This window comes from Schistocerca gregaria, chromosome 3 (assembly GCF_023897955.1).
Source record: "Schistocerca gregaria isolate iqSchGreg1 chromosome 3, iqSchGreg1.2, whole genome shotgun sequence".
Classification (NCBI taxonomy): Eukaryota; Metazoa; Arthropoda; class Insecta; order Orthoptera; family Acrididae; genus Schistocerca; species Schistocerca gregaria.
The window spans coordinates 941,882,534-941,897,894 of NC_064922.1; the positions used below are offsets into that span (position 1 = coordinate 941,882,534).

At 40.9% G+C, this 15,361-nt stretch overlaps 1 protein-coding gene across 1 annotated transcript in view; it reads right to left on the bottom strand.

Moving 5' to 3' along the window:
• The window catches only part of LOC126355716 (polyglutamylase complex subunit TTLL1-like), a 186,122-nt gene extending 171,688 nt beyond the window's left edge, over positions 1-14,434 (bottom strand). Inside the window, exon 1 of the mRNA XM_050006084.1 lies at positions 14,370-14,434. Coding sequence (XP_049862041.1) covers positions 14,370-14,434 — 65 coding nt within the window. The remainder of the gene's footprint in view (positions 1-14,369) is intronic.
• Positions 14,435-15,361: the final 927 nt, after the last annotated feature.

Consider the following 15,361-nt stretch of genomic DNA (forward strand, 5'->3'; position numbering starts at 1 on the left):
TGTTTTTACTAACCGAAATAACAACGTAACTTCTACAAAGAGAAACAAAGACTGCTCTGTGCGCATTTACGCCAAAACGATTACAAGTAAGTCAAAGATTATGACAGTCTCACAGAAATGCATACACACAAGAACCATATCACTGTAATATATCGATACATCGGAGTACCTATACATTAATAAAACCAAATGTGAATACTGTCACAAAAACATGTCTGTTACTTCGCAGAAAAGTAGTTCCATATTACTGGTATCGAGAACTACAGTTGTAGTGCCCTAATGGTCACGTAAATAAAGAACCATTACAAAGTCCATCATGAGAGACACAGGGTTCCATCCAAGTGCGCTAGTTTTATTGGTTTAAAAAAGGTAATATGTTTCTCGCTTTTTGTTAACTAGTTAAACGTATGTTTTTTTTTCTTCCAAGAACTCGTAACATGGGCTTCAATTTTAAATAACTGTCCAAACCGTTTTTTTCGAACTCTTGAACGTTCCATCCACAAAGAATTGTATACAATTTTATAAACATGATTTTCCTTTTCGGTGGCAAACACTAGTACTTTCTCAATCGGTCTCCTGTTACCATCTGAAAATAAAAACAATTTGCTGCAAGCATTCATGAGTAAATTATTTTCTTGAAAGAAGATTCCTCCAGAATCGGTCGGATCTTCCGTAGGTCCCATGTACGCCTTTGCCTTAGAGTGCATTTTCTCCTAATGCGCAGCAGCTACTGTTTCGCACTTCTGTGTGATGGTTACGACGTCACTTGCAAGTCGGAGAATCGATCGAAGGGCTGCCACACTTCTTCAACTTAAATTGATCAAATTGTTGTATCTGTTTATTTTGCACGTTTTGTTGCGGGTACGAAATGTTTTCGTATTTCATTTTCTGCTTCATCGGTAATAGAAAAATGGCTACCTTCGTCTGAAACTGTTTTATTTTCAGTGGATAGTCTTGTTTTGTGTACTCTTTATAATTTTTACGCCGGCCTTCGTGGATGAGCGGTTCTAGGCGCTTCAGTCCCGAACCGCACGATTGCTACGGTCGCAGGTTCGAATCCTGCCTCGGGTATAGATGTGTGTGATGTCCTTAGGTTAGTTAGGTTTAAGTAGTTCTAAGTTCTAGGGGACTGATGGCCTCAGACGATAAGTCACATAGTGCCCAGAGCCATTTGAACCATATAACGTTTACACAACGCAAGTAAGTGACACCTTTTTTGTTGTTACGGAGCCCCGTATACTAATGCGCAAATAAATCAACAAAGGCTTCTCTTTAGTAGTTTCTGTGAACTCCGTCTTCGCAAAAATTAGAATACGGAAAACTACTTGCCGGTCAGAGATCAGTACCGGACTTACGAAAAGCCACGCACCGCAAACGTCTTATCAATGAACTCGTGTGCTGTCCGAGTTCTTGGTGCAGATGTGCCTTTCCCAACAGTACGTCGCAGGTAGCGACGGACAGGTCAGCGTATCCACTTCTGGAACACCCTGTTCCTATATCCACCACCTGAAGTGTCCTTGGCTCCGTAGAAGTGTCAACACTTTCCATCTCCTTACAGGTGTCTCAAACTCCGATCGGACAGTAGGCTCCTCTATCAATAGCTATAATCTTAAATGCTTCGTACCGTATCAGCTGTATTCCGATTTAGAGATAATCTCGCTGTTATCGATAACGGGGAAGTGCCTTTTAGTTTTGTCGCAAATGCCGACACGTCGGTGATGGCTGAGAGGCAGTTCGGTGTTTCCCCGGCGCATTTGCCGATTACTGCCAAATCTAGATAGTATTGTAGAGTGCGTGCGTCTGTTCGGACCGTGGCGTCTTGTGCTGGAGACACTTTGCAATGAAAACGGCGAGGTGCCACTGGTTTCCAGGAGCAGTAACTCACTGAGCGGCGTTTACTCGTCGAACCAGCAGAATGGTAAGCCTAACTGTCAACAGTAACCCCGTCCAAGGGCAATCCACGGAGGATGGGGGTGGGGGGGGGGGGGGGGTTTCACGGACGTGCTCCCCCTGCCCCTTCGCCCCCCTAAACAGTCTGAGAGAGAGAGAATGAGTGAGTGAATCTCGGCGTAACAACAATTTTTATTTACGTGCAGCTGTGAGTTTAAAAAAAATGCAGAAAGCCTGGAACTAACGTAACGTACGTGTGATTTGAGTTATATCCCTTCATTTCATTCCTTCTTTTTTTTGGCAGAATTTACGATAAAGTGCAATAAAACATGACGTCTTTAGTCGTTTTGTGATTGTGTAGCAGACAAATGAGTTATTGTGTAGGTTGTACTCGCTATGCAGTGAGGTTAAATCTTTTACTTTGTGAAAAATTTGTAAATTTCTAGGGCTGCGTTCAGGCTCACACATTAAGATATTTTCGGTAAATATTAGAACTCTCTGGATTCTTTTCCTAGTTACTAAGAAACAGTACTGACACCACTTAATGTAAACAGCATTATTTGAAGCTACACAATTCCATTTTCCTTCATCATCAGGCTTCTTACAGTCATTACATTTATTGGCTCAAATGGCTCTGAGCACTATGCGACTTAAGTTCTGAGGCCATCAGTCGCCTAGAACTTAGAACTAATTAAACCTAACTAACCGAAGGACGTCACACACATCCATGTCCGAGACAGGATTCGAACCTGCGACCTTAGCGGTCACTCGGCTCCAGGATGTAACGCCTAGAACCGCACGGCCACTCCGACCGGCTACATTTATTGTTCTATGCGCCTTGACATTTCGCCAAAGTCCACTTGTTGGCATGTAGTACCTCGAATCCAGTTGGCGCTTTTATCGGAAATTTGACGACGTTTGGTGTGGAGACAGCTTGAACCCTGAGGAGAAACATAACCTACATTTAAAAAAATTAAATCAGTAGACAGAGGTGATAATCGTCGATAATACTGAATAAAGCCATAAAAAAGTTTGTTGACAGTGGACTCTTTTACTAGGTATCTTGCGCAGGCGAAAAGAGCTACGTCAAATCGTAAAGTACGAAACTGCAGATCTCAAAAATACCTACACAGAAATCCACGACAATATTTGCTTATCTTTTGCGGTTAACCCACAATCACCATTTTTGTCTTTTGATTGCCGTGGCATAGCGAATCTAAAAGACATTACAAAAATGGTAATTGAGGGTAAACATAAAAGATAAACATATGTTCTAATGGAGTTTTTAATAGACATTTTTGGAATCTATATTTTAGTATAACATCAAATTATGAACCACAGCCGGCCGGAGTGGCCGTGCGGTTCTAGGTGCTACAGTCTGGAGCCGAGCGACCGCTACAGTCGCAGGTTCGAATCCTGCCTCGGGCATGGATGTGTGTAATGTCCTTAGGTTACATAGGTTTTATTAGTTCTAAGTTCTAGGGGACTGATGACCTCAGAAGTTAAGTCGCATAGTGCTCAGAGCCATTTGTACTATTATGAACCACATATTGATCAGGCACCGTGTTGCTGCCCGCAGTCTCTTCACTTCGTTGTTGTTGTAGTCTTCAATCTAGTGACTGGTTTGACGCAGCGCTCCATGCTACTCTATCCTGTGAAAGCTTCTTCATCTCCCTAGATCCTTCTGAATCTGTTTAGTGTATTCATCTCTTGGTCTCACTCTACGATTTTTAGCCTCCATGCTTCCCTACAATATTAACTTGGTGATCCCTTGATGCCTCAGAACGTGTCCTACCAACCGATACCTTCTTCCAGTCAAGTTGTGCCACAATTTCCTCTCCTCCCCAATTCTGTTCAGAACCTCTTCATTAGTTACGTGATCTACCCATCTAATCTTCAGCATTCTTCTGTTGCACCACATTTCGAAAGCTTCTATTCTCTTCTTGTCCAAACTAATTATCGTCAATCTTTCACTTCCATACATGACTACACCCCACACAAATACTTTCAGAAAATACTTCCTGACACTTAAATCTATACTTGATGTTAACAAATTTCTTTTCTTCAGAAACGCTTTCCTTGCCATTGCCAGTCTACATTTTATATCCTCTCTACTTCGACCATCATCAGTTATTTTGCTCCCCAAATAGCAAAACTCATCTACTACTTTAAGTGTCTCGTTTCCTAATCTAATTCCCTCAGCATCACCCGATTTAATTCGACTACATTCCATTATCCTCGTTCTGCTTTTGTTGATGTTCATCTCATATCCACCTTGCAAGACATTGTCCATTCCGTTCAACTGCTTTTCCAGGTCCTTTGCTGTCTCTGACAGAATTACAGTGTTATCGGCAAACCTCAAAGATTTTATTTCTTCTCCATGGATTTTAATTCCTATTCCGAAATTTTCTTTTATTTCCTTTAGTGCTTGGTCAATATACAGATGGAATAACATCGGGGATAGGCTACAACCCTGTCTCACTCCCTTCCCAACCACCGCTTCCCTTTCATACCCCTCGACTCTTATGACTTACTTTACATAGTAGATTACCTATAAACGGCTAAACAAACTTTCATCAAACGTATGTCTCGACAATTCTGGTTAAACTAGCCTTCAAATAAATAAAAAATCTACACTGAAAACGGTACATTAAATGAAATTAAAGTCCAGGGGAAGAATTTTTTTTTTTAACTAAGGTTTGCCGACGATATTGTAATACATGGAAGAATAGTTGCATGCAATGGATAGTGTCTCGAAAACAGGTTACAACATGAACATCTACAGAAGTAATACGAGGGTGATGGAATGTAGACGAATTAAGTCTAACAAGACTAGAGCAAGCAAATTAAGAAATGAGACAATAAAATTAGTGGATCAGTTTTGCTGCTTGTTCAGCGAAATAAGTGACTATTACCGATGCAGAGACGGTATATTTGTTAACCTCGAATATGTATTTAATTGTTACGAAGTTGTTTCTCAAGATAGCTATAGCCTTTTCTGGAATGTAGTCTTGTATGTAAGTGAAACATAGACAATAAAACTGTAAACTAAGGTCTACATTCCATTTAATATTTTTAAGTCTGTACATATGCAAGTACTTATTCTATTTAGCGATCACTTCTCTTGATTATGTGAAAATACATACTTCTAGCTAAAGTTCTACTGTGTTTAAAGAACGTTAGTCATCACTTCCTCTGTTATACAGATGTGTTGTCAATATTCCTTGAAGGCAAATTTGGGTACGTGGATGGTTATGCTGTGGTTATTTATCCCCCTCCCCTTCTTCATGATACAAACATGAATGGTGAAAATTAAAAAGGTAGGTAGAATTACTAATGAAGAGTTACTGAATGCAACTGCGGAAAAAGAAACCCATGCCTCACACTTCTCGATACTGGTATTGCACCAGTCAACTCTCCACCAACATCAGCCACAGTCGTATTTTCATAAATACTTTTGACTGTTAATATCATGTGTAATGGCTATCATTTGTTCACTACAATAAATAAACAAATTACATATCCCTGAGCCCAAAACTCAAACAATCGACAAAGTTATCTACATCTATAGAGTGTTCGTTTTAAATCGAGACGACTAAATATCTCGAATTCGACATACTGCAAGAAAAAAAATGTTCTAGGTGTAAAGTTAATACTGGTAAAGGGAACATCTCTCTGTGCCACAAATTTCTACCCACTAAGCACCCCTCTATTGTTAATTGGGCGGGACCAACTTTGTATTTTCAACTGGGAACCCCTCTTCTTACTGCGTATTCGCATTCTATGCCAAAAAATACGTAGGGGTTTACTCAAATCATTCTTTTCCAGTAGTGATAGATGGCGCTGTAATCGACAAAATATCAAATATGCCTGTTTTTGCTATTAAGAAGCGACGCATTTGATTCTACATATAATTTACGATGTAAATGTAAACCCTTGTGTTGTAAAGGTTGATATTTGTGTTCAAAATTTACTTTAGTGTTTCAGATTTGACTGTACAGTACTATATGGTCAGCCGTTTTAGTGTTTAGTTAGAAACTACGTTTAGCAAAGTCCAGGAACAACGAAATGATTTTATAGTTTTCCGTTCCCATTGGGATGTTTGGTTTCGGTGAGTCCCCTTGCGTCTAACCACTGGCATGCCTGATTCCGGAGAGTCCCTCTGTCTCTCCACTGGGGAGCTTGATTGCAGCGAGTCCCTCTGCCTCTTGCGCCTATAGCTATCACGCACGTCATGGGCGTTTTACCTCATTACATGGGCTACAGTTCGTATTCCACCAGCAGCCGCGCAGCGGCCAGGGCGAGAGTTAAGGTGGTTGAATGGAAACACACACAGAAAACAGTCACTCTTTGGGTGGAGGGGGGGGGGGGGGCAGGGCAGCCACCTAAATCAAACATTTTTATGGTTTTGGAACTCACCACAATCAACCCCGTAGGGAACAGAAAACTACGTTCCCATGCAAGTAGTTTATTTGTCAAAAATGTCAATGTCTAGTCATATTACATGTGCTGTACAATCATATTTGCAACACAGTCAAGTCTGAACATTAGTATCAACCGTCAGAATACAACGGTTTACATTTACGTAATAAATGAAATGTAGAATCAAAAGTATCGGTTCTTAATTGCAAAAAGAGGCACACTTGATATTTTTGGATTACAGAGTCATTTGCTACGAATAGCAAACAGTGGTTTGAGTAAACCGTACGTGTATATTGGTGTATAATTCGAATACGCAATAAAAGTGGGAAGTTCCCATTTGAAACTACAAAGCCCACTAAGCCCACGCAGGATGGGTAGCTAGAAGACGGCCAGTTGTAACACAATGTCCCCGTCACTAATATTAACTTTCCACCTAGAACATTTTTTTTTTGTACGATGCGTCGTTTTCTGGATATTTAGTTGTCTCAAGTTAAAACAAACACCATATACTAATTAAAAAAACTGCAGAACCGTCATGACTGAATACAATAATCCCCAAAACTACTAGACGAATTTTCGTGAGGTTTTCATAGGTAATTCAGGCAAGCGTAGCTTAGGCATCGTGCAAGGTTTATTTCATCAAATCGGATCACGCAAAAAAAGATATAGTGATTTGAAGTTTTATCGTGTCTGTCTGCTGGAACACGCCAATTTGGGGACTGCTAGAAGTACAGGGTGTATCAAAAAGAATCTTCGGATATAAAAAAAATCGTAACTATTATGTTGAGACAAGCGCGTGAACAACATACTCATGGAAAGTGCAAACTCTCGAGTTTTACTTGGTTCCCGCTAGGTAGCAGCAGTACGCGCCCACTTCAGTACTAGTAAAAATGGTGTCGAGACAACAGAAATCGTTTTGTGTTCCACGTTTTGCGCAATGCGTCGCGTCAGTGTGACTTTCGTACTAGATATGGTGTGGATACTCCTACAGGACAGAGCATTAGACGATGGCACGAACAATTCCGAGAAACGGATTGTCTGTGTAAAGACAAATCGCCGGGCCGTCCCCAAGTGTCTGACACAGACGTCGAAGGCATCCGCCATAGTTTCACAACGAGTCCGCATCTCAAGGGGGGCAAATTGAACACCTGTTGTTGTTGTGGTCTTCAGTCCTGAGACTGGTTTGATGCACCTCTGCATGTTACTCTATCCTGTGCAAGCTTCTTCATCTCCCAGTACCTACTGTAACCTACATCCTTCTGAAACTGCTTAGTGTAGTCATCTCTTGGTCTCCCTCTAGGATTTTTACCCTCGCTGCCCTCCAATATTAAATTGATGCCTCAGAACATGTCCTACCAACCGATCCCTTCTTCTGGTCAAGTTGTGCCACAAACTTCTCTTCTCCCCATTCCGATTCAATACTTCCTCATTAGTTATGTGATCTACCCATCTAATCTTCAGCATTCATCTGTTGCACCACATTTCGAAACCTTCTATTCTCTTCTTGTCCAAACTATTTATCGTCCATGTTTCACTTCCATACATGACTACACCCCATACAAATGCTTTCAGAAAATACTTCCTGACACTTAAATCTATACTTAATGTTAACAAATTTCCCTTCTTCAGAAACGCTTTCCTTGCCATTGCCAGTCTACATTTTATATCCTCTCTACTTCGACCATCATCAGTTATTTTGCTCCCCAAATAGCAAAACCCCTTTACTACTTTAAGTGTCTCATTTCGTAATCTAATTCTCTCAGCATCACCCGATTTAATTCGACTACATTCCATTATCCTCGTTTTGCTTTTGTTGATGTTCATCTTATATCCTCCTTTCAAGACACTGTCCATTCCGTTCAACTGTTCTTCCAAGTCCTTTGCTGTCTCTGACAGAATTACGATGTCATCGGCGAACCTCAAAGTTTCTATTTCTTCTCCATGGATTTTAATACCTACTCCGAATTTTTCTTTTGTTTCCTTCACTGCTTGCTGAATATACAGATTGAACAACCCTGTCTCACTCCCTTCCCAACCACTGCCTCCCTTTCATGTCCCTCGACTCTAATAACTGCCATCTGGTTTCTATACAAATTGTAAATAGCCTTTCACTCACTGTGTTTTACCCCTGCCGCCTTCAGAATTTGAAAGAGAGTAGTCCAGTTAACATTGTCAAAAGTCTACAAATGCTAGAAACGTAGGTTTGCCCTTCCTTAATCTAGCTTCTAAGATAAGGCGTAGGGTCAGTATTGCCTCACGTATTGAACACCTATGAAAAGGTATGAAAAAAAATTTGAGTTTCCCGTTCATCAAAAAACAAAATTCACAGTATATGTTTATTAGTTCCAGAAATACATACGTGCCAAATCGGATGACTGTTATTGATAGACCCTACATTTTCATGGGGTTTTCATACGTAACTTGAGCGTAGTTTGGGGCAGTTTTTCTGATTTATTTCATCAAAATCTGAACACGGAAAAAGGATATCGTAATTTAAAGTTTTATCTAAAATCGTCTGCTCTGCTTAGTAGTGCTGTTTAATCATAATGACTTACTACACCAAAGAACCAATAGATGACTCCGATTTTTTTGTGACAGAATTAAGTGACTCAATCTTGATGACGATGATGGGGTCCCATACTCCGAGGAGCGTAGGGGACGATGCGGGAGACCCGCACCGCTGGTCCTAGCGGAGGTGGTTTGCCGTTGTCTTCCTCCGACCGTAATGGTGATGAATGATGGTGATGAAGACAACACAACCTAGTCATCTCGAGGCAGGAAAAAAAAAATCCCTGACCCCACCGGGAATCGAACCTGAGGCCTCTTGCGCGGGAGGCGAGAACGCTACCGCAAGACCACGAGCTGCGGACGCTATTAGAATACTGAAGAATTTAATTTGTCCGTTTCTTAAAAAAAAAATTAAGGCATCCCCCTGGCCAATTTTTTAGCACATAGTGATGACTAAAAATTTGTGGCTTTTCTAAATCAAAAGTTCATATGTAAGTGGGTGTAGTAGCTTTTTAGATACCTGTGTCTTCCTGAAAAGTTCTGTACAGGGAATAGCAAAAAGAATCTTCTGAGTTTACAAAATCATAATTATTATGTTATTTGAGATATGTGCGTGAAGAGCATACTGTTGGAAAGAGCAAACTCTCGAGTTTTACATGGTTCCCGCTAGGTAGCAACACCTTATAATTACCAATAGAGACTAACAGGGAATTTAGTTGGCAATAATATACGGATTTACTGTTTTCCGCTTTGTGTATCAAAAGCTGAACGACTTTGCTTTGTTTCTTTGGATTTGTATTATTTATATTCCTTGCTAGAAAAAATGAATTTACTAAGTTTGCCTTGTGGTTTGGCTGTCTATTCGTTGTATTTTGATATTGGTTCTTTGTGAATAAAGATGCCTAGAAAATGGTCGAGTCTCTCTGAATGAAACAGAATAGTTAAATGATGTGAAAACATTAATTATGCAATCTCGAGAATTCTTCGAAAATCATGAGACGAGGCTTGCTGCGGCTCGAGAATATCAGACTTTCATTTACTCCTTGGAAACTCCTTCCAAAACCGAGGCGCAAAAACTCTGATCCAGAAGGTCACAAGTAACTGGCTTCTCAGAACCCTTCACTCACAGAAGCTTAAATTTACTTCTCTCCAACATAACATCACACAAGCGGAAATTCTGACGGGAAGTGGCGCAGTCGAATGGGTTTTTATGCCCAGAATCCTGTTTATTCCTAACAATTAACCATTTCGCTTTCACCGAGTACAATTTCCGGGCAGCTTGTGTTATTGGACGACTATAAGCGAAGCGTGTTGCGGGGCTGAACCTTATTGTCGGCTGCTTTTCGCACGGCCACCTCTATGTGGCTCCCTCCCATGTCAGTGAAGCAAATAAGCCCTGCGCTCATGTCCCCAATTAAACTACTACAAATCTTGTATACAAAGAGGCCTTATAAGTCAAATATAAATTCCACGCGTACGAAGTTCCGGGCAAACCCATAAACATATACAGGATCAACGCCAGCTTTCTCAGTAAATAAATAAAACTACTGCATCTGACACGATGGAAACCGATTCATATTCTTTTTGTTGAGATTTTAGATATAACAGTGTCAACAGATCTAAGGCACCTGACTAACACAACATGCTGTACAATGTAACGTGGCAGTGCATAAGTGCGAGGCAGGAAATTGAACCAAACTCTTATCCAATACACGCCCCGGATAAACCACTGTAGGTCTGGTATATCGATGAGCACGTGTGCGGTTTCTAGACATATTATGACAGGTTTATATTCTCAGATTGAAATGCACAACCTACGAACTATTAAAACGTGAATATGTAAACGCAAAATTATCAGCTCGTGCAGATGTCTTTCACTTCCATCTTAGAGTAAACGACGAAGTCACAGCAAGTGTAGCGTCCAGCCATAGAAATATACAAGTTTATAAATCTACAGTGGAAGATTACTTAATATACGCGGAATCGAACACGGGGAGAGAGTATTTCTATATGCTGTATCTGCCATTTATGGCGATATTGCTTTCCCTAAATAAAAAGGCGATGAATTAAGCATGCTAAAAAATTAAACTCCGCCCGAACACGCCATGAAGGCACAACGGTACCGACCGGCCGCCGTGTCGTCCTCAACCACAGGCGTCACTGGATGCTGATATGGGGGAGGGGGGGGGGGGGAGTGGTTAGCACTGCTTTCCCGGCCGTATGTCAGTTTACGAGATCCGAGCCGCTACTTCGCAATCAAGTAGCTCCTCAGTTTGCCTCACAAGGACTGAGTGCACCTAGCTTGCCAACAAACGCTCGGCAGGCAGGATAATCACCCATCCAAGTGCTGACCCAGGCCGACAGCACTAAACTTCGATGATCTCAAGGGAACCGGTGTTCGCACTGCAGCACGGCCCTAGGCAATGAAGCACGGTATTATGTTAAGCCTAGTTTATACGATGACACTAGGTTGCAGGCAACTGCGCTACCAGCCACTGCGCATGCGCGCCGCGCGTTTCCGCAACTCGATGAAACTAAACACTTTGATCTAGTTCCAACTTTTGTGACACTAATTCAATGTGAAACTTCCTGGCAGATTAAAACTGTGTGGCCGACCGAGAATCGAACTCGGGACCTTTGCCTTTCGCGGGCAAGTGCTCTACCATCTGAGCTACCGAAGCACGACTCACGCCCGGTACTCACAGCTTTACTTCTGCCAGTATCTCGTCTCCTACATTCCAAACTTTACAGAAGCTCTCCTGCGAAACTTGCAGAACTAGCACTCCTGAAAGAAAGGATATAGCGGAGACATGGCTTAGCCACAGCCTGGGGATGTTTCCCGAATGAGATTTTCACTCTGCAGCGGAGTGTGCGCTGATATGAAACTTCCTGGCAGATTAAAACTGCAAAGGTTCCGAGTTCGAGTCTCGGTCGGGCACACAGTTTTAATATGCCAGGAAGTTTCATATCAGCGCACACTCCGCTGCAGAGTGAAAATCTCATTCTAATTCAATGTGTTTTGAGGTTACGTATGTTCGTAGAGTGTAGACAAACTGAAATATGAAGAGGGGAACGGAGAATAATGTTCGCTTTTTGGATATCGATGCTTCGCATAGGTGTTTGTGGGATTTCAGTGATGCTGATTACAAAAACAAGCAACATATCGCTGCTCCTGAGACCGTCATATGCGATCAGAACGTAGATTGTTTGACAATAACTGAGCTACAGGGCAAAATTTATTGATTTAGTAGCATATATACAATTGAATTAAGAAAAATACGAGCTGTGGCAATGCTTTCGTCTACAAGAATAAATCCCATCGATCGAGTTGGCAGACTCTTTGTTAAGAAATATTGTTGACAGAAGGGAAGGCTATAAAAATCAAGAAGCTGCATTCTTTATTCAGTCTTCATCTACTTAAAAAGTCGCTGCAGTGCTCCCCTTTCACAAATGTTAGAATTTTGAATATTGCCACTCTACAGATCTATCTTCAAGAGAGTAGTTTGCAAACCATTCTCTTCTAATGCTGTTAATGTTAATATTTAATGGTGCTAATAAAAAAGCGTCATCACCAACTAAAACCGCTTCTTATAGCATGCCGAGTGTTCTCGATTGTAATGCACGCAATATCATACGTAATTTCAGTTCTGGTGACAGCGCTTCATGCATTACAGTACTTCTACTCCTTATCGAATAATTAAATCTATTTAGAAGAAACGTGAACAGTTCTGGAGACATTCTAAGATAATTAAAAGAACTTCTTAAGTCTTCCGTTATAAATTATTTCAGGAAGGGTGCTGAGCAACCGAGCTGACGCCTTTTCTTCATCCAGTCACGAAACGAAAGACTTTTCTTATTTTTTTCTTATCCAGCGCAACAATCTTTAACTCCATCATAGCTTGTGCAACGTACAGCTGCGAACACTTTCATTTCAGACACGACTCAGGGACCCACAAAACGACGAAACTGAAATGTATACTGGTTTTGTCGTGTCTACAGTCAAATATGAAACCACTTGCGGTCAACTCATTCCACGCAACTTGTCGCAACCCAATGTCGTCGCGTAAACTAGGCTTTAGAAGAGACCCGAATTCATTCTTATAACAGTGTCTCATGTTTTGCTTTCTCTCCGCTTCGGCGCTGTCAGTATGGAAAGTTGTCGTCTGCCACTTTGTCCACTTCCGTTGTTGAAATCAGTTGCGAGAGCCATGGAGAGGTGTGAAGAGAATGTGAATAGAACAGTAGGTACTTCAGGGATCCGAGAGGTCTATAGCGCAAATGACGAAGGAAAAGAAACGAAAGTGAAATTCAATATATACAAAAGTCATGATCACTCTCGTTGTTTACGTTTAGGGTAGTTGTAATTACAAAACTGGTGTATCACTATCACGTTATAGATTTTTTATGGCAAAAAATGAGGATGAATGAAGAAATACTGCGAAGCCATAAAAGGAAAATATAATGATATCATAAGTCAGTTGTTTCACGTGGTCCTGAGATAATCAAATTCGAACAATAATAATAACAATAACAGTAATGGTTTGCCCGGGAAAACGCTATCTGCCCTGTAACAAACCATGGCGAAGAACTTATCTGGTAGCCTATGTGAGAGGTCGTATGTAGATCTGCTATATTTCACATTTCATTAATCGTGTTTTATTGACACTATATTCCTTTTACCTACTTACAAAATCCTTGACGTGCTTTGCTTATGTCACAACGCACAACAGAAACTATCTGATGTATAGCAGCTACTGAAATGCAAAACTATCAGTATCGTAAGTGCTTCAAGTTGCTAATAACCAGAGTGTAAATTTCTTCAGGTTATGTTGGTTATCTGTTATTAATTTTCTGCTTTGAAATTTTCTCCGCAGTTGTAATGAGAAGCCAATGAAAAGCGACAATGGACACATTGCAAAGGTTTGGAATAGTGCTAAGAAAAGACGAGGCAATTCATTGTTACGTGAACTATCTCCAAGCATTACACGCTTTCGTACAAATTCGGAGACCTAAATTTTTCTTTTCCTACAATAGCTTGCTTTCTTCATCAAACTCACTGGCCGCGCCATGCAAAATAATCTGAATATGAAAGTTTTGCATCGTGTCACTGAGCGTATAGTGTTGTATCCTGTGTTCCGATTATTGGCGCCAAAAAACGTAACGCAACTTTCATGGGCTATGGTCATACTTTCCTGTGTTAACGCATGTTCACAGATGCAACCGAATAGCAGAGAACCCTGGCGAATTGACTACGAATGCTAATTTGATTGTGTTCTCTTCCATTCGCTCCGATATAAACCACACTTAAACGAGACAGAGGAGATATTTTCCCTGTTCTGTAATTTAATAATAGTTTTCCTTTCAGTACAATGTTATCAGACGAGATCAATATTATTTCAAGATCAGAAATTTTGATAAGATACCGCATGGCAGGCCAAAAACTGTAGGAAGCTAGGGATCTGAACCAGCATAAATGAAACAAAAATACGAACAGTCTGACTACATCGTGTGCACGCATGAACACATAGATCTGAAACATGTTTACACACCTGCCATAAATAATGCTGCTAGCGTTGGTTATCTTCCTGCCTTCCACGGCGGTGGTCGACCCCATACTTGTTGCTATGGCAACCAAACGAGCGCGCAGCTTACATGCAGCCAGTGATGGATATCGAACTGCAACTGTCTGAGCGTGCCGGTCAGAGATACTCGTACTTCGTTTCTTGCCTGTTTACAACATGGCCGCCACGAAGTGCCAGTAGAACCCAACAGAATATACTACGCGCAGAGGAACTTACAAAATCGCGCGGGGCATGTTGGGTGCAAGTAAATAGACTGAATACCTTAGTTTCTCACAAACGAGTGATAAATCGCTGGCGAAATGGCCTACAATCGATCGCTCGCGTCGTTCCCGCCACGTACAAGCGATTTATCAATATATTCCAACGTCTATTTCGGACGCCACTGTGTCGTGAAGTTCTGCTACATAAAACGGACTGCTGTGGTTAAAAGTAGGGGCTGTTGATTTCCAAATGTCGACTAACACATGCAAAAAAAGGAACTGAAAGTTATTAAACTTGTTTTAAAACTTTTATTGTGAACTTTGGGCTATGTTACTGAACAGATTACATTGACGCCTGGTGTGTTTTGTACAAATTCCCAATCTGTATTTGCCATTACACCTTGAAGATATGAATTTGTTTTACATTCGTTACTCTTGTGCTTTAACGAAAAGAATTTACACAGTGGCTCTGAAATCTCGATAAATCAGTAGAAACGTTATCAACAGCAGTACGTACCAGTATCTGTTGTTGAAAATTGTATGAGGGAGAGTTCGATTATACGAAAAACAGACGAGTATAGCTGTGGAATATTTTGAAACTGAAATGTCCACTTAGTATTACTCATACTATTTACAAATTAAAAACTATTAGCACCCAGTTGTTTCATAACTGACTCAAAGTCACCGACTGGAGCTCAGTATATTGTTACTCTTACCACAAGCTTCCCATGGATTTCTACATCTACAGCACAAGCTTCA